At 36.9% G+C, this 26,775-nt stretch overlaps 1 protein-coding gene across 1 annotated transcript in view; it reads right to left on the reverse strand.

Annotated features, from left to right (window-relative positions):
* RSU1 (Ras suppressor protein 1) overlaps window positions 1–26,775 on the reverse strand; it is a 194,108-nt gene that overhangs the window by 69,078 nt on the left and 98,255 nt on the right. Inside the window, exon 8 of the mRNA XM_008567727.1 lies at window positions 11,786–11,918. Within this exon, the coding sequence (XP_008565949.1) occupies window positions 11,786–11,918 (133 nt within the window). The remainder of the gene's footprint in view (window positions 1–11,785; window positions 11,919–26,775) is intronic.

Consider the following 26,775-nt stretch of genomic DNA (forward strand, 5'->3'; position numbering starts at 1 on the left):
ACACTGAGGGTTGCGATCCGTTGCCAGACACGAAAAAAGACAAAAAAAAGACAAAAAAAGACAAAAAAAGACAAAAAAAAAAAAAAAAAGATTTCACAATGCTTAAGCCAAGAATTGGAATGGTTAATGCAGCAAGTGAGAAACCTTCTCTCAAGCTCTCATTCAAACAGTCTCTTTCCAAGACTGACGACACATTTTAAGAGATGACTTTACCTTGAATGTTTTTGGTGTACCTAATCAAAGAGAGACTGACAAGGAGCTTCATATAATCTAGGCAAATGAATGGAAAAAGGAGACAGGAGTAGACAAAATGAGTTATAAAGCCATATTCTTTATGATTTCTTCCTTCTTACCTTCATGGGTCCTATAGGTTTTTTTTTTTTCTTTAAAAAAATAATCTTTTAAATAGTGAATACATGCATGAAATGGAACATTCAGTAGGTACCAAAGGATAAAGAGTGACAAGAATTTGCCCTCCCCTCCCCGCCTCCAGCCATCAGTTTTTCCCCCAGCGATAACTGCTCTTACTAATTTACTGCATATCCCTCAAAAATATCCCATCTATTTACAAACACAAACACATGCTCCACATGTCCCATGGAATACTCCCTTGATGGACAAAGAGAAGGCAGAAAAATGAACCACAGAGCCCTTGGATTCAAATATAATTTGTTTACTGTTAAGAAAATGTTTCACTTCCACTGTAAGAGTAGTGTGGTAAAAAGAGATCTATATAATAATAAAATGCTATTAGGAAGACATAATCTAAACTGAATATTATATACTAGAAATACATTTTAATGTTTCAGGTATTGTTTATCATCTACAGCAAAAACAAAGAACTACAACTTGGTTCATTCCAGACTCCAGAATGGTTTCATCTTCCAGAAAATGAGGGCCAACTGTTGGAGGCTCCTCTGCATGAGACGGTTCACTATGTAATAAGACATTGAGGACAAGCGACACGAAACGCCTAGTCATGAAGGAGTCATGAGTCTGGCTTTCAAGAAGATTCCAGTCTCTTAAGGGAGAGAAATCATAATCCTCTGAAATATAGGTAGTATTCACACAAATAAATACCGAGTGAACTGATACACAGTGCATACAAGGCCAATAATGTTTGGCACCTGGTAAATGCTCAATAACTGATGGTCATTGTTATTACCATCATTAAAATTGCTACTGAGGAAAAGTAAAGACCCTGAAAAAAGTTCTGCACTGGTCATTGTTATTACCATCATTAAAATTGCTACTGAGGAAAAGTAAAGACCCTGAAAAAAGATGGTAAAAGGGACCTAGAGTTGGTGGGCAGTAGAACACACTCAGAGAAAAGGTGTCTGTGCAAGCAGTATTTGAGACTTGAAGAATAATTGGGCATTCAATAGGAATTAAGAACATTCCAGGTGGAGAAAGCGCCACCATGAAGACATGAGGTAGAAGGCAGGTTGAATCTTTGATGGGACATAACCCAGCCTTGTTTTCCTGGGCCCATCCCCAGAGGCTCTGCTGAAGGCTCTCTAGTACTGGCTCAGTTCCCTCTTACCCTACCTGCCGCCAGGGTCCTTCTGTCCTAGACGATTGTGAGGGAAAAACTCCCCTGCAGTAGCTCATCTTGCACAATAAAGACCTAAGTCATTTATTACACCTCCAGAAAGGTGTCAAAAACAGGGCCAAATATACAGCAGACAAAAGCCTGTATCTCATATTAGAAGGTAACATGGAGCCCGCTCACGAGGAAGTCAGTCAGAATACCACTACTTCCCTGTGCCATTCCAAAGAGCTCAAGTTTAGCAATCTGGCCCCAAAGGAAAGGACAGAGCTCAGTAATTCTTAACTTTACATGACAACTGTAATGCAACTTGTAAATGCAATAGGCTTAACACTGGTGAATGATGCTTTCCATCTTCCACACATCTAGCATTCTCAGTCTTATAGTTAGACCAAACACAATATTCTACCAGAGAAAAACAGAGAGAAGGGTTTCAACTAAGAAGATAACTATCACCTTGCTGACTATTTGCATGAACTTATGAGTAAGTTGTTTGATACTGGTTGTAAATATAACACACAACTGACAAAAAGCACCGTTTTAAATGATGCTTTACATGTTACTTTCTCTACCCTATTAAGATGCTCGTTGTTTCTATGATTTATCTGATAATAAATTTTTGATGACTGGTGAGTCTCATAAAATTGCTCTGATGCTGACTACACTGATTAATAAGTCTGAAGAATCGAAAGTGTCAGGAATTCATGTGTAAGAATAAGTTACTGCCAACCATATATTAGATATTCCATAAAATACAGAATAAAAAGGTTGATCTGGTAATCTTATCTTGTATCCATTTTCCTGTAACAATTTATATTCAGGGTCATCACTGTCTTCTGTTGCCTTTAAAAAAAAAAATCAATAAAGTAAATCCATATGGGGGGCCGAATTAAAAAATTAAGCTAAATTTTAAAAATAATAATAAATTGATATAGACAATAAAATTTGTTTCCCAGAAAAATTAAAAACTCAGAATTGCAAATAGTTACTGGAATGATCCTTAGAGATGATCTAGTTTGAATCCCTCGCATTGAAGATGGGGAAGCTGAGGTAGATGTACTCAGGTCATTTATCACTGACAAAACTGGTACTAAAAGCCACTTCTAAGACTAGTACACTAAGAACAGAAGTAAAAATACGTCATATATATGTGTTGTGTATAAAAGCTCCCCCTAGAACTCACATACTTTGATTTTTAAAAAATCTAGGTTTAGGGCCAGCCCCGTGGCTCACTCGGGAGAGTGCAGTGCTGAAGCACCAAGGCTGCGGGTTCAGATCCTATATAGGGATGGCTGGTGCGCTCACTGGCTGAGCGTGGTGCGGATGACACCATGCCAAGGGTTGCGATCCCCTCACTGGTCAAAAAAAAAAAAAAAATCTAGGTTTATAATAAAAATCAATCAATTTCTGTAGAGCTTTTTGCCTCTAACAAGTTCAATATTCCTTATTTTCCCTTCTTTTTCCTCAAAGCTTCACAGCAGAGTCATGGTGTCTTTATGGCATGGTGTATCATATGAAAATAAGCACTCCATCTGAGATCTCTCTCTCCATGCTGGGAAAGCAAATCAGGTTTAATCACATGAGAAGTGAATTCGGTGTCCTGTTATTAGTAGACTTGATCTTGCCCACTAATCCAGAGGTCTTTGAGACAAGGCAGAAAAAATGAGACAAGTTATGAGGGCTCCAGATGTGGTGACGGGAACCCTAAGACGGCACAGAAAATCTCTGACTCCACACTTTATGCAGCAAAACTCTAGTAGCTGCTGCACAGGAACACAAAGGACCCAGAGAGAGGACTCCATGTCTACTGGAGGGGGTCACATTGCATGAAGCCAACAGACACAGAGGCCCTCCACACTGAATCTTCCCACCTCATGATTCTTGTGAAGGAAGAAAGGTGGTGCCAAACATTAGTGCTCTATGTATTCCTCCCTCTTGAATTCTCTAGCCAAATATGACGAAGAAGGTGGTTTTGTTAGGTGCCTTTCATTCCCAAGGGATCTTCAAATTCTAACTAGCTTCTGGTTTAACACAGTCCACTCTTAAAAGATAAAAAATAAGACACTGACCCCTCTGCCAGGAACAGAGCTTATCCTGTGTGTCTATACAATGAAACCATGGTGAATCTGCATGTTTTGGAGACACAGACAACTCTGGAAGCCAAGGCTAGTAAAGAGACATGGTGGGGGATGGATTAAGACTTAGAAAGTCATTTAAACACATTTGCAAATAAACAGAAAATGCCTCCCTGTGAAGATGTGGGGGGCTACGGAAGAAGAGAGTAAAGAAAAGGTGATGGAACAAATTGATGAAAAGTTGAATGTTATTTCTGGGCAATATTGAGTAGCAATAATGTTGTGGGTTGAATTGTGTCTCTCACCCATTTATTTGTTGAAGTCCTAACCCCTCGTGCCTCAGAACATGATCATGCTTGGAGATAGGGTCTTTACAGAGACAAGGAAGTTAAAATGGGGTCATTAGGGTGGCTCTCACCCAATGTAACTGATGTCCTTATAAAACGGTGAAATTTGGACACAGAGACAGACAAGCAGAGAGGGAAGACACTGTGAAGACACATGGGGAGAAAATGCCACCTATAAGCCAGTGAGAGAGAACTGGGACAGATCCTTCCCTCACAGACCTCAGAAAAAACCAACCCTGCGAACACCTTGATCTGGGGCTTCCAGCCTCCAGAAGTGTGAGAAAATAATTTCTGCTTTTAAGCCACCCACTGTGCAGTTCTTTGTTATGGCAGCCTGGCAAACTAATAAAATTAGTAAGGATTAAATTAGATATCACCAGGGAAAGAAAAAAAACAACCACCCCCCCCAAAACTATGGTACTTGTTCAGTAAATCTGATGTGTAAAATAACCAAAACCGCAATGATAATTTATTTAATCTTTATATGAATACTACCTAATTGGATAGAGAATAAGAAGTATGTACATTTTGAAGGTGATGGAATGATATATGTTCCAAATTAGACTATTTAAAAACTGACTACTACAGTGGAAAACAATATTTTCTTGACCACATTTTGTTTATAACATGAGTCTTAAAGACACAAACAAAATAATATACAAACACAATAGAATAAAATACGGAAATTTATTTCCTTAATACTTGATGAATAAATTAGGGCACTGATAATTGCCTGTAAACATAAGTCACATTTAAGCTTTTTATCTGATAAAGTTGACTGAAATACTTTCATAATATTATACATTCTAATCCAAAATACCTGACAACACAGAAGAACCCTTAACTGCCAAAAATAAAAAACCTCCAACAATGCCCGATCAGAATAAGAGACCAGAGCTCAATAAAAAGCCAGCATGTAATAAAACAAGATATTACTGTGTAGAGAATAGAAATCACAGACAGTTTTGTTTGATTATAAAAGCGCCACTTTTTAATTTATCTCTCAAATAAAAACAGCAAATGCAGGCAATAATTCATCTTAGCTGAATAGAAGGCATCAAGCATTGAACTTTAAGATTACTGGGAGTTAATAAAGGTTATCAATATGGAGGGCCGACCAATTTCACTTCATTGAGTAGGTCAATATTCAATAGTTCAATATGATTAAATCAAATGAATATCATCTAAAAATGGGACTCGAAATAGCTCCTCTTAAAGAGGACGTAATCTGACACGTTTCTTTTTTAGAGTGTAGATGGAGTCTAGCCTGTGTTTATTTTCCTTCTGTCAAGTGGGACAAATTAACTATGTCCTATGTACCTAAAATTGATTCTGTAATGTATCATGCTGCACATTAAGGGCTGTACAAGACAGGCTAAATATGAACTTGACAGTGGACAATCGAATGGGGGTATGGGGAGGAAGAGGAGGATTGGGAAACTTCTGCTCTTTAAAGTCCTATGCAAAGAGCCTTTTGTAGTGTAAAGTTCAGAATAAACATCCCTCTCCTCCCTTTGATGTAGCAGTTGTGGTTTTCTTTTTTTCCATTTTGCCCCTTTAATAGTTATTCAAAATTCTTTAATGAAAGGTGCACTTTTCATTGAGTAAAATGCAAACTGCATTGAGTAAAACATGTAAAGTACAGAGCTCCTTCTCATGGGTCAAACCTGATCCCATCAGGTCCCCAGGACAGATCTCAGGCAAGCAAACTGCACAGGAGGCCTGGTCACATTATAGGACCAGAGGAGGCTGTGAAGGATTGAAGGTGGATATGTGATATCTATTGCATGTCACAGTGAAAAACATTCCAGAATAGGACAGATCTAAAATGGGGTTTACCAGATACCTTCAAGAATACCAGCTAGACTCCTGAAGCTAGTTTTTAAACCCCAGTAGGGTTTACCTTTGACCTTCACAGGTACAGGGTGTAGAGGTTCCCCACTGAAACTCTCACAAAATCTTGTGTACTAGAAATGTCAAATGGGAAGCACTTTCTTTTTAAAAAACAAAATCATTTTGCATGAGCTATAAAATTATATCAAAGGACAGCTCCAAAGGCCCACAGAAAGTTCATTTATCAAATAAATTGTGAAAGTGCAAAAAAGAAAAAGGAAAAAGAATAATAACCTATGATGTATGTATGAATAATAGTGCTAACCAAGTTAAAAAGCAGAATAGAAAAAGTCCTTTTAAATGCAAAATACATTATTAGTGATCTATCAAAAAACTTGGTAGAGAGAGAAAATTGTTATGTACTCTTCCACAAATAGTCTGCATCCTTCTTGTCACCTTAAGAAGGAAGGTAATAATTTAGTAGGACAGTCAATAGCTTATAACCCCATGTAGAAACAGTTGAGCAAATAATTAAAGATCAACAGTTGATATTACATCCTGACATACTTTTTATTGGAATGATCATTCTTCAACTCCTTGCATTTATAACATTCTTATTTTCTGGAGAAAAAGAATGCTATATAATTTGACCATTTAAAGGGAATGTGAAATAAGACACATGATACAACACTGTCCCAAATATAACCGTATTGTATGGGTTTCCCTTTTGTCTTTGATACTTGCAACATGATTGCATGCAACTAAGTCCAAAGATGTCAAACATTTAAATCACATTTTATATTATGAAGAAAATGTGATAATACATTTATTAATTTTAAAATAGAACCACAATATACATAAATAGCATCCATAAAGGAAATGTACATTACCAGGAACAGAATACATAGTCAACTTATAAAAATAACCTTTATGTCAAAAGTTTTAGGAAAAAGATGGTTCTTCATTTTCATGTCTACTATACAGAAATGTTTGTAAAAAATGTTTTTCTGTTGCTTAATTTGAGCTATTTTCAGATACAGTAATGAAAAAAGGTAAGTCTGCCTAGTTCTGCATTCTCAGTATGTAATATTCACTAACTGCTACAAAGGTCCTGGGAGTTTAACCCTCTCCTCCATCTTTATGAAGATATTTATAAAACCATATGCTAGTTTTGTGCCTCCATTTATTCCTCACCAGAAAATAAGGTTTATAAAGGTTTTGTTAGACATGATTTCCTTCTGTAAAGGAATATTTTAAAATGAATGAGCTCACCTATAAGGTTTGAAATGCTCTAGCCTTACGGTAGACCAGAGACATTAGTTATTTAAAGGACATCTAGGTCGCTAACTCAGTATCCATTAGAAGATACAGTAGTTGTTTAATAAAGCCCATTCATGTCTGTAATAGGTCTGCACACAGTGCAGAAGAAAAACAAAAACACATTACTTTAGTTTTAATTCCACAATTAAAAACAACTTGAGAAACCATCACCAACAGATAAAAGATCCTTTCAAATCAAACAGGGTGATTTATTTTGCTAAATTTCTACGAAAGAAAAATTTGCAACATGTTTCTCATTGTTGCCCACCATTCGCCAAGCACTGCTTTTTGAAACTGTTTCCATTAACACAAAAACACACGTGAGTGGGGCACCTTTCCCTAGAGAGAAAAGAAAGCCACACCACCGGAAGAATGACAGGCAAGCATCTTTTGAGTCATGCCATGCTGGAAACGAGGCTTTGGGATTGCCCTGCTATGCCAATTGTAGCCTTCATGAGGATGCCTGTTTCCCAAATGCTTCCTTCAATCAACACATTTTCAGCCTAACATTTGTCAAACCTCTTCTTTTGTTAACTTGTTGACAAGGGTTAACTTGTCAGCTTTTCAAATGGCTCGCGGTTGTGATCCACCTTCCTTGATGGAAATGTGAAAAGCGTGAACTACTCCCTTTCACAAACAATCTTGTTAAGGGTCCTGACTTCAACCTGACCGCCCCTCCTGGGAAAAAAAAGAAATCTACCTCTGGAAACTTAACAAGCAGTGACTATTCTATCGTAATTCTGCTTCACAGAAAGAAATAAAAGAGGTCAAACAAGGAGACAACCACCATCAAATAAAGAGTTAAAAGGTGACTGTATAACTCAACAACAGTCTGAAAATGCTAAAGCACTTAAAAAGGTGATCCTCAACAACCCGCCCGAGCAAATTATTTTACTTCAACAGGGGGAATAACTTATAATGGGTGATGCAATGACACTAGCCGGTATGTTCCCCTTGCAGAAAGTACCACAGACAAACAGAGAGCAATCTCTACCTTGGAAACTACCAGGGGGACATTATTAATGCCTACAGTGTACTCCAAAAAAGAATCTCTGGGGCCGGCCCAGTGGCGCACTGGAGAGTGTGCTGCTTGGGAGTGCGGTGGCGCTCCCGCCAAGGGTTCGGATCCCATGTGGAGACCAGTTCCAGTGAGCGCGGTGCGGATGCAACACCGAGGGTTGCGATCCCGTTGCCGGTCCCCAGTACGGGCGCGACGACACCAAGGGTTGCGATCCCATTACCGGTCAGTAAAAAAAAGACAAAAAGGAAAAAAAAAGAATCTCTGAAGAACTGTACCTCAGCATCCTACCAGCCACACCTCCTCCTGCTTAACTGAACAAGTTCATTTCTTCATCGAGTTAAATCATTTCCAAGTATTTTCATTCTTCCTAAACACTGACTTCACTGTTTTGTTTCAAACGTCTCCTCTTGGAACCCACTAGAGCCTGTAAATCAGATCATTCATCTTTGCTATTGCTGCCCAAGACTCAGAAGGCCTCAAGGATGTGCTCCGAACATGGAGGTCACCGTCAAAGTCAACCAAAGATGTGAATGAATATAAAACAAAATCCGGTAAGTTCTTTAGTTCTTTACTGTTTTCATTTAGGTATGGATTAATTGGTTGTAAAAAAAGGAAGGAGGTTCACGGGTATTTCAAGTGCCAAAACAAAACTAGGCTTTAAAGATACATACTTATATATAAACATATAAGGATTTATTGTTGAAGAGAATGTATGTGGCTTAAATAAAGAGACAAAGGAGTAACAATTAGGAACTACAGGCTTTAGAGTAGAGGATCTAAAACTAAGGCACTGAATGAGAAATTTGCTTTTTTAAAAAAAATGCAAGTGTCCTGAATACCTTGTCCTCCTTGAAGGCTGCTACATGTAAAACTTAACAAAAAGTAGTAGTACCTGTTAACTATAATAACATATTTTTCAGAGAGTGGGAAGGATACTAAAAATCCTCCAATTATGAAGTGGCTGCTTAAAACAATGAAAGAATTAGGTTGGGCTCTAATTAGGTAGATATACTAATAGAAGAACATTAAATTTTAAACATCAGCGTATATTAATCTGGTGAAACTCAATGGTGGCAGTTTTGTACAGGTTTTTTTTAAAGACTAAAGGTTTAAGTTAGAGTCTTATTTAACTAACATGTTTTTGGCTGGTATATTTGATAAAGGAGTGATGGGAGAATGAAGGACAGAAAAGCTGAAATACAGGAAGTAGTCAGCTTTCTTCTCTTTCCTGAGGAGCGGAGAACTTGCAGTATGTCCCTGCCTTGGAGGAGCTCAGGACAGGTGTGCTCTCCCAGCAGAGGTTCATGAGTCACCTCTAAAAACAGCAAATGGGGTACTGGCAGTCCCCCTGTAAAGGGGAAAATGCTTTCTTATGCTTATTTAAGATTTCTAATGTTGCTGTAACTGTACAAAAGGTAATACAATGCTTCATGAGGAAATCAAACAGAAGGAGTAGGCAAAATGCTTAGATTACACCAACCCTCAAAAAGAGGATGCTGATTACCCATTTTCTCCCCAAAAAACAATTACGATTTGTAGTGATCAATATGCTAACAATACTAATTTGATCATCACATATTGTATACAAATACTGATAGTCAATTCTGTACCCCACAAATATGTATAATCAATTATGTTTCACTTAAAAAAAAGGTTGCTGATAATAGAGATAAGAATATATACATCAAATAGGTTACTGATTAAAATGTTGTGTCATGTATTCCTTTTCAATGTATTACCATGTATTATCAATTAATAAAAACAACAAACCTCTCATTTATTCAGAATCCTAACCATGTTCAAATAAGTAGAAATAGTTTTAATAGTGTATAATGGTGATTAATGGACTAATCATGACTCTGAGGTAATATAAAATCCAAAAACTCACAATTTGATCTTTTAAAATGAAATTAAAATTAGAAGCACTTTCATATGTAATGTATTCTAATCCTCCGTAAATTATAAATTAATCTATGGTAAATTAAAGAATTGTTAAGCAGAATTTTAAACAGAGTGTTTCCTACAATTCTGGATTAATAGGAGCCCGTTTGTGTACTTTTCTACATACTATCATATACAGAATTATTTTTAAAAGATATCCTACAAACCAAGCTCTACATAGCTTCATGTTTACTAACAAAAAATTAGAGCCCTATCTAAAAGAGGTCACGATAGCAATGATCAACAATTTGTAGAGAACAAAATGAACAATAATCTGCTAATCTGTAATTATACTTTCACACATTTTCATAATTAACTAAACTAATTTCCAACACTGAGCTATATTTGTATTTTTTTTTTTAAAAACTATTGAACCTGCAATAATTGCACATATCTATGTGGCTCATGAAACAATAACATCCATCCTATACTTATTTCATTTTACTCTTAAGGTAAGTCTTAAGACATATTGTAAATATCGTGATACTGTCTAAAAACAATACAAACCATGCTTCAAGCTGCTTTTACATATGAGGATGTGCTATCATTTTAGCAATTTCAGTATATTTAGTTTGAATGCCATTGTTCTTCTCAGTTCAGCTTCTCTGTGATTCTGTCAGATGGAAAAATGACAACAGCAAGCCCTAAATGTCTGACCGGGAGCCTGGCTCTCAGGTGGGAGGGCTACAGAACCACGGCTGGCCACTCACAGACACTCTGTTCTGTCACAGGATCCTGACCCATTTTCCCAGCACAGATTCAGTGAGGGCTGTGTTGAGTGTGGGGCATTTTCTGATACAAAAAAGCAAAAGAGGGAGAGAGACTCTTAACTGAATGTGACCTTTAATTGATCTCCTAGCTCTTGAAATAGTTGGGATTTTAATTCTCAAAAGTTGGTGCCAGATGCAAAAACAGATTAAATCTATAAATTTTTTCAAGTCTTTTTGGTAGATGCTTAAAACTACAGGAGATTTCAGCATTAGGGGTCAGTTAAGCACTGCAATAAATGAGTTTGTTTTGGGGGGTGGGGGGCTGGGAAAATAATGACAGAATATTTAACATCAATAAAAGCAGGTGGGGAGTGATAGAATTCCTTCCAACTCTGAAACAGTGAGGAAGAAAGAGGTGAGAAGAGCTGGGTTTTAGGGAGGGTTTCCCACAGTCCTTAACCTGAAGTGAGGACCTGAGGTATTTTGATGCTATGACTTTAAGCGAACTGATTCTTTCTCTTTTTTTCCTGCCTTTTCTTCTTCTCTTAGACAGATTATCATCTCATTAGAGTAAAAGCTTCTAAAGAAAAGAATAATGCTTTCCTCTTATTCTCCACTGATTTTATAGATAAACTGCTTAACAATTTTGTTCATAACATTTGTAATTCTTTGCATTCGCAGAAGGAAAAAATATGTTCTGATCTCAATGTGTCTAACGAATTTCCTTAGTGTCATGAATATTTAACTAATTGAATACCTTAAAAATTCTCTAAGCAAAAATTGGTACAAATTCTGTTGAAAATATCAATTAAAAATAATCTACAAATAATAGAGACAATTACCACAGATGGTTTTTAATAAAAAATTTTAAAATGCTTTGTGTAAACTGCTACTAATAGGACATGTCACATGATACGTTTTTAAAATGGTATAACTGTAAATATTATAAAATCACAGTCTACTATTTTAGAAAATCACAGTCTACTTACTACTTGTATGTCTCCGAGCGGATATATTCAAAAACATGGGACACTCCAAGTTGGAACTGGTCAGCAATTGGGGTAACCCAGGGATTGTTCTCTGCTTTGAATACCTGCTTCTGACCAGTTAAATCCAAGTTTCCTGAAAATATGAAGGAGGAAAGAAAAGCTGGAGGTCATTTCATCCAACACAGATCAGGACTAATAAGTCCTGCTTAGTAACCACAGCACAATGTTAAGTACCTTTTGGGTCATTTGATTTAAAAAAAAAAAAAAATTCTTACCTCAAGTCATCACTGGTACACAAGCCATGTTGGTGACAGCACCCTTACCCAAGAAATTAAGAACAAAGGAAGGAAGACAGGATGGAGAGGAAGTGGAGAGAAGAAGGAAGGAAGGAAGCGAACCTAAAAGGAATTCTTGCCAACGTAGCATATGCCTTATTTTTCTAGGTATTTGCTATTGAGACTAAAATGACTCGTTCAAAGATTGAGAGAAGTGATAATATTGAAACCCCCTAAAATTCTATCTTGAAAATGTCAATGAACATCACTCCTTGTCCTATCTGATCTGAGCCCAATCTGACAAACAACCATTTTTCCATCAAAGTAGAATATTAATGAAAAAGGACAAGATATATACATATACATATATATTTTTTTTTTGGACCAGTAAGGGGATCGCAACCCTTGGCTCGGTGTCATCCGTACCATGCTCAACCAGTGAGCGTACTGGCCATCCCTATATAGGATCCAAACCCACGGCCTCGGCACTATCAGCACCTCACTCTCCCGAGTGAGCCATGGCACCGGCCCAAAAAGGACAAGAATATTACCCAAGTAAAATTATTACTGCATTACTCAAGTAGCATGAGCACATCTCAGAATCAGCACTAAATGAATCTCATTAACATGGTAATACTAGAGACTAACATTTGTATAGCTCTAATCAGTTTACAAATTGCCTTTTAAAATCATTTCCTTATTTAATTCTCCAGCAGTCCCTAAGGTGAGATATTACCATCATTTTGTAGGTGAAGAAATGGAAACTTGGGGAAACTAGTATGTCTAAGATCAGAAAATGTCAGCACAGGGATTTGAACCTGACTCCAATCTCATGACTCTTTCTACAAGTGTCTGGTGAAGCTATCAGGTTACATGTCAATAATGATGTGTTTAACAAAAGTAGCACTAAAAAGCCAGCCAGTATCACCTCATCTGAAGATCATCTGTTGATGATCAGGTGACTTTATTTATTAATATATTCAAAAACAGGAATGGCAATGTGTGAAAGAACTACCTATAATGTGCTCACCTATGAAAGACAGAGACAGACACTGAGAAGTCAAGCAGCAGAGATATATGTGGCTTCTCTTGGCAGCAGACTCATTGCAGGACTTTCCCTGAAAGTCCTACTGAGGAAGTCCATTTCAGACTTTTGGTCCACTGCCCAACACTGGATGAACACAGACACCCAGCAATTATTCTTTCCAAGATACAAAGTAACGTGTTTGTCCTGTTCTAAGGCTCTACCACCAATTTTTTCATAACATAACTCAGCATAATGAAAACATATTTCGGATGCATTTACCATGAAGCAAATCACTTCCTAGCTGACCTGAGCTTCAGAAATGAAAGGATAAATGAACATTTTTACCAGGAAGATGATGTGTAGTATTTCTTAAAACAAAAGAATAGATCCTTTGAATCTTTCCTCTTTTTGTTATGTGGACTTGTAACTATTCAGAAAAATGGAGAAAGAAAAGAAAAAGAAGATTTCACAAAATGTTTTTAATGAAACTAGATAATACTAAATATTAAGAAAGTAATTCATCATATTTCTGAAGTTACTAAGAATTTGTTGGTGATGAGTAGAAAGAAAAGCAGATACATTTCTCTCCAACATTATCAATACTGTCAATTTCCTTATCTTAATGGTTAAAATCATTAGTCAGATATTAAGTTACATGGGAAAATAATGAGCTTGTTTTTCTAAACCTTCTCTAGAAAGCTTCCTAGGGCAAATGAAAACCCAAGGGTTGCACATATTCTGCTTAACTGAATATCTTACCCGAGTTTCACCTTGTTGGCTAGGCGGCTGTCATTGATTCTTTCTGGTTTTACTTTTACTTGGGGAGGGGGTTTTTAGCTTCCCAAGAATGAAACTGACCTCCTCTTTACATTTCTCTATAATCATTATGTCTTAGGATCTAGTTTGATATATTCTGTGTCCTCTCTTCCATATCATTCCCTCATTACTTACTTTTCTTCAATTTTCCTCTTTTCCTAAAAAACGAATATAGTATAAATTTCTGGAACGACATCATCCATTGAAAAACAAGTTTGCATTTCTGATGTGTCATATTTGACATGCACAAATATATGTTGCCCACCCAGTGGCATGGCCACTGAGGGAAGGGGCCACGTACCAAGCAACAGTAACCGTGCTGCAGTAATTCACTAATAAACTGGAGATAGAGGTGCTGGAGGTGAATAAACCTCTCAAAACATTCATCTAAGAAATAGCCTGTGCTTCCATATTGTCATTTTCTTGCCCCTAAGCCCTGCCCACTGACATCAGCACGTAATCAACTATGAAAAAAAATAACTGAGACCTTTTGAAAAATGTATGTATTACAAAGTGGATGAGATGCCATGAAAAGTATAAACTGCAGATTCATAGAATTAGGAAGTGAACTAATTCCTAAGCTAAGGGGATCTCCCTGTTAGTAGCTATTCTGCCCTAAATACATGCATCTTTCCTCCTGGTTTCCCCAAATTGGTTATCCTGCCAAGAAATATAGTCTAAATTTCTAATGGGCAGAATTCTATTCTGTTGAACAAACATCTAGTACATTCTATCATTCACACGTTGCCATGAATTAACTCAATTGGTTTGCTTTCCTCTTACCATCTGGTTCAGATGAGGATCTCAGAAATACTAGCTACATTTGGACTACAGAACGTTTCTCACCACACTGTATTTTAGAGACCTGGGTCAGTGTTAGAGCAGTGTGGGACAGGGGAAGGGTCTGGTAAGAATCTAACAGATAAGCCTCAGTTATTCCAAATGTGCCCAGGGATGACTTACACAGTCCCAATAATCCAAAAGTACAGGTATCTTATGAGCAAAACAGCTTTTAATGGACCGTCCTTGAACTTAAGGTGCAGGTGCATATTTCTGTGGTAAAGAAGAGCCTGCATTTTGCTACCAATAACCTACAAACCCACTTTGGAAAGTACACAGTCTCTTGTTAACTTACAAACAGCTTCCTACTAAGCTTGCAGTCTCTGCAGTGGTAATCCTCTGAAAATAACATACCAAAGTTCTATGCTCCCTGACTGCCACACATGGAAGACAGACCTAGGGGAATAATGCCAAAAAAAGTCAGCCATGTTCTTTGGGCCCTTCTGTCTGAAGCCTCTAACCCTCTGGAGATCTGTCAAGCCCAAGCAATGTCTCTATTTAGGTGCTGTCAGTAGAGACACAAGAGGCGTTGGGGATTGCTAATGACATCTGCTAACTGGAGCACATAGGAGATGCTGGATTCGGTGAGCTAGACACACTCCCTTCGGGGAAAAGGAGTCTTACACTGATGTCTCGAAGACAGGGTAAACAGAAAGGACCACAGGCTATTCATGAGCATCTTCATTTACATCACTTGGAACCCATCTGCACATTACAGCTGGGGAATGGGGGAGCCTGGGTGACTCTCCCCCACCCTCATTTATTTATGTTAGTATCAAACAATGTTACCGAGTCCAATTCACAGGCGCCTCATAGAGCTACATGAACTGGGGGTCCTGATAGGAAAGAATGATTCAGGTTCACTAGGAAAAACACAAACAAAAGAAAACAACAGCTTCCTGTTTGATGCTGTTTTTTCTTTTTAACAAAGAACCATGCAAATGATGTTTAATGTCCGTGGCGAACCTCAAAGGAGGAAACGACTACAGATGACTGAGATGGAAACCACAGGAGCCAAACTTGGCAACGCCTCTTTGGAGTTATCGCTGGGGCTTGGCGTAACAGGATGCCTTTATTTTGTTTTTCAACTTAATGTTGCTGGTGGATAACACAATACCTGTTTCTGGAGAGCTGTAATCCTCCCAGCAAATTATTTGTCTCTGGGTCCTCTTGCCTCACTCTGCACCAGGCAAGAGTACAGCCATTTCAGAAGAGGGTTAATATGATTAGAGTAAAGCTGGGCATTACACTGTGTGCAAAGATGACACCCGTCTCCTATTGGCCTAGCAACAAGTTACCCTTGCCTCAGCAAAGCTCGTCTGTCAGCTGTTGGATGTAGGTTCCCTTTTAAGAAATAACATTCAGGAAGCATCTCACCCTCCTTGTCAATCGCCCTAATGCAGCACGCTTCAGTGCGTCCAGTTAGAAGCCCTCACCCAGCCCCTTTGTTAGAAGGCTGAGCGGCACTCTGGTGGTGTTCTAACAAGGATCAGGCAGCAGGATTAAGCACTGTGACAAAGAGGATCTAATAAGCTCGAAAGTGGTGCATCTACAGACACGCTGGCTGGCTCCCAGACAAGATTCACATTGCTCACTCCTCAGTTGGAAGGCGCAGGCCACTGGGGAAGCCAGGCAGCACTGTGATTAGCGGTGACCCTCTGACCAATGCTGCTATCAAGATCATATATCACTCAGAGGCTTATTCTGCAATTGCAAATTGGATTTTCTATTTTATTACCTGCAAAAGGCCCACATATGCTTCTTCCCAAAGCCTCTAGTATGGCAAGCTTTGCTGTGCAACTGTAATTGTGTAAACACTAAATCATGCAAAACAATCATTCTCCTTGCTGGTTATAAATGTGATTGAATGCAGGAGGCCCCATTAATAAGCACGCTCATTTTCACTTATGGAAATTGGTTGTTTCCATAATTTCACTGTAAGAATTCTTCCCCAGTACTCAAAATCCTGAAACATGTGGCCAGGAGAATCATTTATCACATAGTAAGCAATAGAGGGGATTGGGCAAATTTTTCACGTTATCAAAACAGCATTACCTCCCTTCCTAATTTCAAAATTAACACCACAGAGAGCTTTTTAAATTAATGCACTCTAAAAGCCAGGCTCTCTCACTCACTCGTAAAAATCTAAGACCATAGTCTAACAAGGTAAAGCTAGAAAACCATGGCTGATTGGATATTCTGTCATTAGTATACTAGCTTTGCCCAAACCCAGGTAATTGATTTGCTCCTGAAGGGCCCTAGATGGAACATTATGACAGCTGAAAGATCACCTCTGCTCTGCAGCAAATCCCTTCATGGAAGCTAACCACAAATTACTACAACATAAAATAAAAGCTACGTTTAGGGCTGCTCCAGATATAAAGATAGTCTATAATCCTTATTACTATGTACTAGGTTACTAATTATAGAAGTGCATGACTATAGATAATGGTGGATATGGAAAGTTCCTGCTTTTTCACTTCTTTAGTAACACTTTACTGAGTGGAAATGATCTTAGGCCTATAAAATGGTGCTTATATTGCAATAGTAAATGTTTGTACTAATTAAACACTGGAAACGACCAGAATGCTTATTAACAGGTGATCAAGCAGAATGTATCTTTCAGCCATACTATGAAATGCTACTCATTTATTAAAATAGAGTTGTTTGTATGTACTGACCTGGAAAGAGGTCTGCACTGTAATTTACAAAAGATTAAGTGTATACTAAGTTTGCTATGATCTAATTTTGGAAAAAAATACAGAAGAAATGCCATATATGTGTATGAATAATTGTTTATGCGAAAAAGAAAAAGAAGAAAAGGATATATATTGAGTTGTTAATGTTGGTTTCCTACAAGAGGGGAAATTAAGGTGGGGCAGGCATTTGAACCACTGGGACAAAGGGTAAAATGTTAATTTTCTCTTTTAAGAATTATTTGTTGTTACAAGTATGGATTGTTTGTATAATCAGAAAAGATTAAAGTACATTGAAAGGAACTGTCAAAAACAAATTTGAAATCCATAGTGCACACTAACTGGTACAAAGGAGTTTATCTTATTTAAAAGATAAATAAGAACCATCCCATTGCAGTGAACACCACGCTACTGGCGCTATCTCTCCTGTCTGCATTGTACATGACCTCTATAAGGTCCTAAATGATGGAGAATCTAGGCCTGAAGTTGCTTCTCTTTCTGTGCATCATGAAAGCACTCAAAGTAAGCAAGGATGTTTCATGACAGCGCTCAAATTTATTCTGTGGGGAATGCAAGGTCACACTGTCATTCTGGCAACTGTCTGCTTAGCCTTTCCGGCAACATATTTTAAATATAGGTGTTTTGTTCATTGAATACATGCAATGCATTGCTGTTTTATGGTACATACTAAAACTGTTACTCTTCTGATCTAGTCAGGTGAAGAATGCAATTTAACTAAAAAAAAAAATTTAAAACAAACCAAAAAACCCCCAAAAACAGAAAAACAAAAAAACATCCTGCCAAATGGCTCCAGCAGAAGTAGCATCTGATTTATGTGTGTGCCAGTATGAATAGGTCCAAAAGTCCTTTCACCAATGAAGAAAAACAGCATTTTACATAGTTTCTGATGCTCTCCTTGGCCATTTGATATCCATGGTCCAGGGTAAGCTGGTATAGAAGGAGCTCTCAGTCACTTGTAAATATGATTAACCAGCAACAGAGCAGTAAGCATCCCCAACACACACCACCACAGCTGCTTTATCTTGCAAATTGATATGGCTGCTCAATAAATAATTCATGTTTTAATCCCAGCATTCGTTTAGAACTTCCAAATCATTCTTCTAAATGTGGGAGGCAATCTTGTTTTTGCTTGCTAGATCCCTTTTATTGTTCAAGTAATGTTAGGATGTACAGACAAAGTCCAGTGGACCTGGCTCCAGACCCAAGCAGCATTCATTGACTTTGTGATTGAGAGACTTTGGGCAAATTCCCTCAGTTTGAGCTTCAGTTTCCTTGTCTGCCAAGTGAAGATAATAGTACCGATAGATGGGGTTGTGGATAGAGGCCAAAAATTGTACACAAAATGGTCTATAAATTGGAAAGCACTATGAAAATATGAAATATTATTTTCATTATTAATATAAGTGAAACCTGCAAGGCAGAGAAAATGTTTATCTGAAGACAATTTCACTAAAACAGAAGTTTCCTCAAGGAATTCACAACCTCCTGAAATTGAATACAAAATTTGCATAGTGGCACTTTTCTGAGAAAAGGGCCTTGTTTATAAGACTCTCAAAGTATGATCAAAAATAGGGTTGGGATAAAATTTAGGAACACTGATTTCATTTCCTAGAGGACTAAAAGATTTCTTTCTTTCTTTTTTTTTAAAAGATGACCAGTAAGGGGATCTGAACCCTTGACTTGGTGTTGTCAGCACCACGCTCAGCCAGTGAGCTAACCGGCCATCCCTATATGGGATCTGAACCCAGGGCCTTGGTGTTATCAGCACCGCACTCTCCCGAGTGAGCCACGGGCCGGCCCAAGGACTAAAAGATTTCTAAACAGCAGCAGCTTGCTGCATCCACTGGGTGATTTTACCTTGCCCACCACCCCAAGGTTTTTACATTTTTAAAGTTCCCCAGCTCATGGCAGTGGAGTTGAGGACACCCTTCCAACCTCCTGGGAAGCTGGAAATGTCAGCACCGAGGGAGCCTTCGGTACCCTGGAGTCCCCAGGGAGATGTCACTGATTAATGCAATGTAGACTAAAACAAATACATGTTCAGAGAATAAATTTCAGTATCAGTACATCTACAGAATCAATACCCACTCTTCACCACAGCTGTTTAAGTTAAACCTATAAAGGATTGCCACCTTAATGATGAACATCTTTTCAGCTAGTTTAACATTTCCTTAACATTTTATTTTTTAATTTTTCGAGGAACCACCACACTATTTTCCATGGCAGCTGTACCATTTTACATTCCCACCAACAGTGCACAAAGGTTCCAACTTAACATCTCAGACCCCTTCAACAATTTCCCTACTAGCAAGATTTAATATTAACCATAGTGTGACTTAACTGATTTGAGCTACTACAGACAAATGATTTTGTTTTTCTCTCCCTAGAAGGCCCTCTTGTCCTTAGTTAATCCCTGAAGTCTGAGGTACATGGGCTCACCATCCTGTTCATAGTGCCCAGTTACTTTTATTCCATAGCACACCTTTGGAAGAGCTGTAACACCCTTTCAACAAAGCCTGTAGAGTCTGTGTCACATGAAGTGCAGGCAGTATTGAAAGAGTAAACTTTAGAAATTAATAACTTCAACATCTATAGTTAAGAGAGAAGATCCAAGATAGTATCCACCTTGTAGGCATGTAAATACACAAGTATAGGTCAAGACAATGACTAGAAAGCTTCAGGTTATTAAGACTGAGCTGTATATCCCACTCATTAGCAAGTCATAAATATCCCTGTCATACTGTCACAAATCCAGAAGGACTCTTAATTCCCAGGGTCAGCCAGGATTCGAGGAATAGACACTTTCCCTACATTGCTGGTTAGAGTCCAGATTGGAACTTCTTTTCTGAAAGGCAATTTGGCAATACATATTAAGAGCTATAAAAATGTTCATATTGTTTGACCTAGTAATTCCACCCTCGTAGTAAATTTATGCTGAGGAAATAATCATAGATATTCACAATGATTTATGAATATAAATTTCCCATTCAGTGTTGCTTATGTTCTTCCTGAGCGACTGGAAACAACTCAAATGTCTAAGGGGTTGGTTAATAAATTAGGAGACACTCATAGGATGGTACAATATGTAGCCATAAGATTAAAAATGTTTTCAAGTAAAATTTAATGACATGGGGTCATGACATAATATTGAAGGTCAAAAAGGAGACTATGAAACTCACATGGTATGATAGTAATATGTTTTATAAAAAGCATAAGCATATACATGTGTAGGAGAAAGACTAGAAGAAATACATATATAAGTATGTGCATATGAATAGAGAAAAGACTAGAAGGAAATACACTCAGAATTTTAACAGTAGTTATTTTGGGGTGGTAGGATCATGAATGCTATCCATTCTGTTTCCCAGATTTACTAAAGCAGGGGTTCTCAAACTTGAGTGTGCATCAGAATTTTCTCGAGGGCTTGCTAAACCCACCAGAGTTTTCAATTTCACAGGTCTTGGGTGAGGCCTATGAATCTGCATTTCTAACAAGTTCTTAGGGGATGATACTGTTTCTGGTCCAGAGATCACATTTGGGAAATTCACCGTTCTTTATTAACAGTTAAAAAAAAAAAAAAAAAGGTAATTAAAACTTTTAAATTTTAAACAACAAAGAAAAAAATGACATTAAATATATTTAGAGTACTGAAAAAGAATCTGAATTTTTAGATATTATTACATGTTTTGTTAAGGATGTCGAAAAACCCCACAAACCAGTGTATGCTTATCATATCATCACCTCCATCATATTATCTATCAAATATTAAATAATAGCTATGATTTGTCCAGTATGATACTATGTAACAGGTGTTACTTCAGGAACTTTGCATACGTTATTCCAAGGATTCACAACAACCTTGCATGGAAGGTATTATCATAATCTCATTTAAGAAAGAAAGAAACACTAACAGGTGGGGGGAGGAGGTGGCAGTCAATACGCATATTCAAGGTGTCATAAGTAGTAGGTGACAGAGCTGGGATCAAAGGCCAATTTATCTAGCTCTTTCGAAGTCTGTGGTCTTTCCAGTATAAGACACATTTTATCCCAACTGTAAAAAAGTATGGAGATATTTTTGGAATAATCATGTGGTATACACGAGAATCCACCTCTCCTCTCCGCTCACAGGGCCCAGAACTCTATCATCAGAACCATTATCTTTAGGTGGACAGCCTTGTTGTCTCCAGGAATTTTCTTTTTAAATTAAATATCATCGTAAGGTAATGCAAATGGGCTGACACACTTTCTTTTTCCATTTTTACTTAGTTTCTACTTTTATTCTACTTGATTATTTCTAATAAAAAGAAATCCATTGCTTTCACTGGTTAGTTTTTTTTCTAATTTTTTTATCACATTAAAATACACATAATATAAAATTTACCATCTTAACCATATTTAAGGATACAATTCAGTAGTATTAAATACATTCATAACGTTGCACAACAATCACCATCAATCATCTCCATAACTCCTTTCATCTCATAAAAATAAAACTCCATACCCATTAAACAGTAACTTCCTTCCCATTTCTCCCTTCCTCCAACCCCTGGCAACCACGATTCTACTGTCTGTCTTATGATATTGACTACTCTACGTACCTCACATATGTGGAATCATACAGTATTTTTTTTTATTGGTTTATTTCATATAGCATCATATCCTCGAGGTTCATCCATGTTGTATCACGTATCAGAATTTCCTTCCTTTTAACTTTTTTATGGCTGAATAATATTCCATTATATGGATATACCACATTTTTCTTATCCATTCATTTGCTGATATATACCTGGGTTGCTTCCACATTTGTAAATTTGGATTTACAAATATTTCTTTGAAATTCTGTTGTCAATTCTTTTGGTATATTCCCAGAAGTAGAATTGCTACATCATGTGGTAATTTTTTAATTTTTTGAGGAACCACCGCACTATTTTCCATGGCAGCTGTACCATTTTACATTCCCATTAATAGTGCACAAAGGTTCCAACTTAACATCCTTGCCCACACATGTTCTTTTCTGTGTTTGTGGTAGTCGCTATCCTAACGAGTGAGGTGGCATCTTACTGCAGTTTCAATTTGTATTTTCCTAATGATTAGTGATGAACAACTTTTCGTGTGTCATTTGTATATCTTCTTTGGTCATTTGTATGTCTTCTTTGGAGAACTGTTTATTCAAGCCCTTTGTCCACTTTTCATTTGGGTTGTGTGTTTTCTTTTGTTGTTGTTGTTGAGTTTTATGAGTTCCCCACATATTCTGAATATTAATTCCTTATCAGGCATATGATTTATGAATATTTTCTCCCACTCTGTGGGTTTCCTTTTCACTTTGTTGATACTGTCTTTTGAAGCACAATGTTTTTTAATTTTCAGGAAGTACAATTTATCTTTTTTGTGCTTTGTTGCCTGTGCCTTTGGTGTCATATCCAAGAAATCATCACCTAATCCAATGCCATAAAGCTTTTGCTCTATGCTTTCTTCTATAGAGGTAGGTCTTATCTTTAAGTCTTTGATCCATTTTGAGTTAATCTTTTGTATATGTTGTTAGGTATGGGTCCAATTTCATTCTTTTGCATATGGATGTCCGCTTTCCCAGCATCATTTGTTGAAAAGACTATCTTTTCTCCATTGAATGATTTTGGCAGTCTCGTCAAAAATCATTTGACCATATATGAGAAGGTTTATTCCTGGGATCTCTATTCTATTCCATTATTCTATATGTCTGCCTTTATGCCAATACCACATTGTTTTGATTACTGTAACTTTGTAGCAAGTTCTGAAAGCAGGAAGTGTGAGTCCTCCAACTTTAGTTTTTTTTTTTTTTTAAGATTGCTTTGACTATTTGGGGTCCATTGAGATTCCATATGGATTTTAGAATAGGTTTTTCTACTTCTTTAAAAATGTTGTTGGGATTTTGACAGAGATTGCATTAAATCTTCAGATCACTTTGGGTCGTATGATACACTTTCATTAATAGAACAGAGTGAATATTTTTAACAGGCTGCATTAGTATACACAGGCACTTCCCTATTCAAGAATCAAAACAAAGTAAAGGGATGTTTTTCTTTAATCTGATAATTTACTTATATAGTTTTTAAAAAGAAGGAAATCTCATGTAATTATACGTTGAACAAATCATTTTTAAAAGAATGAAATTTCATCTGGTCAGAAATGCTTAGGAAAATCACCACACAGATAATGGGAATTGAAACTACCTTTGGAAAATTTTGATTAGAGGAAAAGGCAGAACTGGTTCGAATCTAGATAGGACATCAGAGAGAAGCCTTCAGGAGCAGGATAGGCGAGGTGGGGTCCTGGGCCAGGGTGGATGCTGAACAGAGTGTAGCAGGACTACAATGTTTCGTGGGAGCTCTTGAATGCTGGGGTGGTATATTTTAATCTATCTTTATTTTTAAAAATGGAAACTTCTATACTATGAGTAAAACGGCTATGACTCACATTTTACAATGTACATGGCTGATTATACACACCTCTGAGATGTCTCATATGTTTCTGATAGTTTTAAAATGCTGTTTTCTTAGGGAAGTCAAGGGTGGGGCATGGGAAGCAATGGGATATGTCCCTTTGACCCCTACCTCCTGCCACCTCCCACCAAATGAAGACACTGGTCAGATATGACAAGCAAACCAAGACTCCTGCCTTTTCACCAAACATGTACAACTGTACTTTGACCTTTGATTTATAACCACGTGTACAAATATACTATAACATTACTTAGAGAAGGAGTCTGATCACAATCTAGATGCACGTACATATAAAGAACACTTTAAGGGAGTCTGGAAGGTACTAGGGATTATCAAGTTTAATTTCCAAAACATGTAAAAATAGAAAATGACTTCTTAGATAACTTCACAGGAGATAAAGGTCAAACAAATACAGACTGATTTAATCAGTCTGAACATGATCACATAAACCTAACAATAATCATCTTAATAACCTCAAACAGCAAAAACTTACCTTTTTAATGCCTAACCTCAAAAACAGTTGCTAAAAAAGCATGGCGATTTTTCACCCAACAGGACTAATACTGAAGTTTAAATGTTATTGTGATACATTACTAGACTTCTGCTCATATGGAAGTATGAAACAAAATTAACTTTTAAAAAAATTTTTATATAAATACCTTTGAATCCAACTTTATTAAAGGTTAAGTAAGGGATCAATCTACTACACAGAACCTAAACTTAAGTTATATGTAAAAATGGCTTGTTTCAGCTTTGCCTCTCACTCTAGAGCTTATACTTTTATTACTTTGGTGATATGTGTTATGCTCTCTGCAGAGGCTGTAGATGGTAAGAGAGCAGATATTATGTCATATAAAATATGTATTAATATAATTAAGAATTATGAGTGACACAATTGCTAAGTCTACATAAAAACTACAAAAATTGTAACTTTATTTTCAGGGAATTCAAAATTCTTCATGTTCAAAAAACAACCCAAATGTTTTTAGGTTATGTATTAATGATCCTTTTTAATGCATTTTGGTGAAACTTATTCCCACTTGTTTTCAGGATTAACAAGAATATCTCAGAAGGAAGAGGAAATGGAAAAAACCCCACAATTATCTGAAAGCAATGTTTCCATATAATTTTGTGTGTAAATACATACATACACATACACACACTACTTTGGGATTTGGGAAATAACAGTAAAAGAAAAAACTTCATACTATAACACAAAAAAACCCCTGTGGAAAACAGGTAGAAACAAATCATAAATTTCTACTCTCATAGATAACTTTATGCTTTTTCTTGTGTGCGTGATAAAAGGCAAATAAAAGCATCCCAAAACTAGTATAAACAAAGGATGCCTTATTGTCTAGTGTTAATCCAGAGTCAAGCACAGGCCAGTGGATACACAACTGCAGCTGGATAGGAAGAATAAGTTCCAGTGTTCTGTAGCACTGCAGGAAGACCACAGTTAACAACAAGGATTGCATAATTTCAAATAGTTAGTAGAAAGGATTTTGGATGTTCCCAATACAATGAAATGACGAAAGTCTGAGGTGATAGATATGCTAATTGTCCTGATTTGATCATTGCACATTGTACACATGTACCTAAATACTGCAATGTACCCTATAAATGTATACGATTATGTGTCAATTAAGAAAAAATAAATTTAATATGGAAAAAACCCAAACTAATATGTTTAAAAAATTTAACAGCAAGGCTTAAGAAAAATGAAAGCAAAATAACTATATGACTCAAAATAACTATATGAAGAAGTCTATACCACCTCTCAAGGATCTACTTAGGAGACTTACCAGTCCTAACACATAAAAAAATTACTATAAATAACATAGCAAAAATGGAGATCTACCACAATTTTGGATATGGGTGAGGATGATTACATCATGAATTTGTTTCCAGTATTTTTGGAAAGCCAACTGTCTTCAGTTAAAAATATGAAACACTGCCACAGTAACAAATAACAAAAAGAAAAAGTGCTATGATACTCTACTCAAGGAAGAAAACAATCAACAAATACAAAATTGTTTTCAATGTGTGAAGGTGTTTCCGAAACTCAATTTATTTACAAATAAAAAAACTAAAAAAACAGAACTCAAATTAGCCAAGCCCTGGCTTGGCTCCAAGTTTTGGCACTTCTAAACAACTCTTCTGAGTGCTACTGTTTTACAAAGCGTTGTCAATCCCAAAATTCCAGCCTGCCCTGGTGAATTCCCAAATTCCAGACTTTGCTGATATTCCTTATCATTATCATCATAAAAACTGGCATCAAATGAATATAGTTTCAATGGAAAGAATTGTATTAAACACAAAGTAACAACCTTAAGCAATAAACAAATTCTGTATGTGTGACATTTTATACATTTCATTTATATTTTTATTCAATTTTCATGATCTGGAGACCTAAAGAGATATTTACAAAGAAAAAGCTTTTGTTTGTTAGTAATTTGATGCCAATAGATGTGAACAAATGGTGTCCTGTAATCTAATCAAGAGCTGGATCCCCTAGTCGATGATGTAAATGTAAAACAATAAATGGTAAAGCTTTGTATAAATAAAACTAGGCCCCATACAGTGGTCAGACTCATGCCTTACATATTTAAATAACTGCACTTTAAAAATTAAAGATCATTCCCAGGACGATCCAGAGTCACCTCCCCAGCCACTTTCTATCAGACAAGGCACAGCTCTCGGGCATCACCGAACACACCATAGTCTTTCTTGCTTCTGCACCTGCCCCAATGCTCTCTTTTCCTCTTGGTTTTCTGACAAAATGTAACTCATCCACTCTCACCTCTTCAGAGAAGCCTGCCTGGACTTCTCCACT

Source organism: Galeopterus variegatus, unplaced genomic scaffold (genome assembly GCF_000696425.1).
Source record: "Galeopterus variegatus unplaced genomic scaffold, G_variegatus-3.0.2 Scaffold339, whole genome shotgun sequence".
Taxonomy (NCBI): Eukaryota; Metazoa; Chordata; class Mammalia; order Dermoptera; family Cynocephalidae; genus Galeopterus; species Galeopterus variegatus.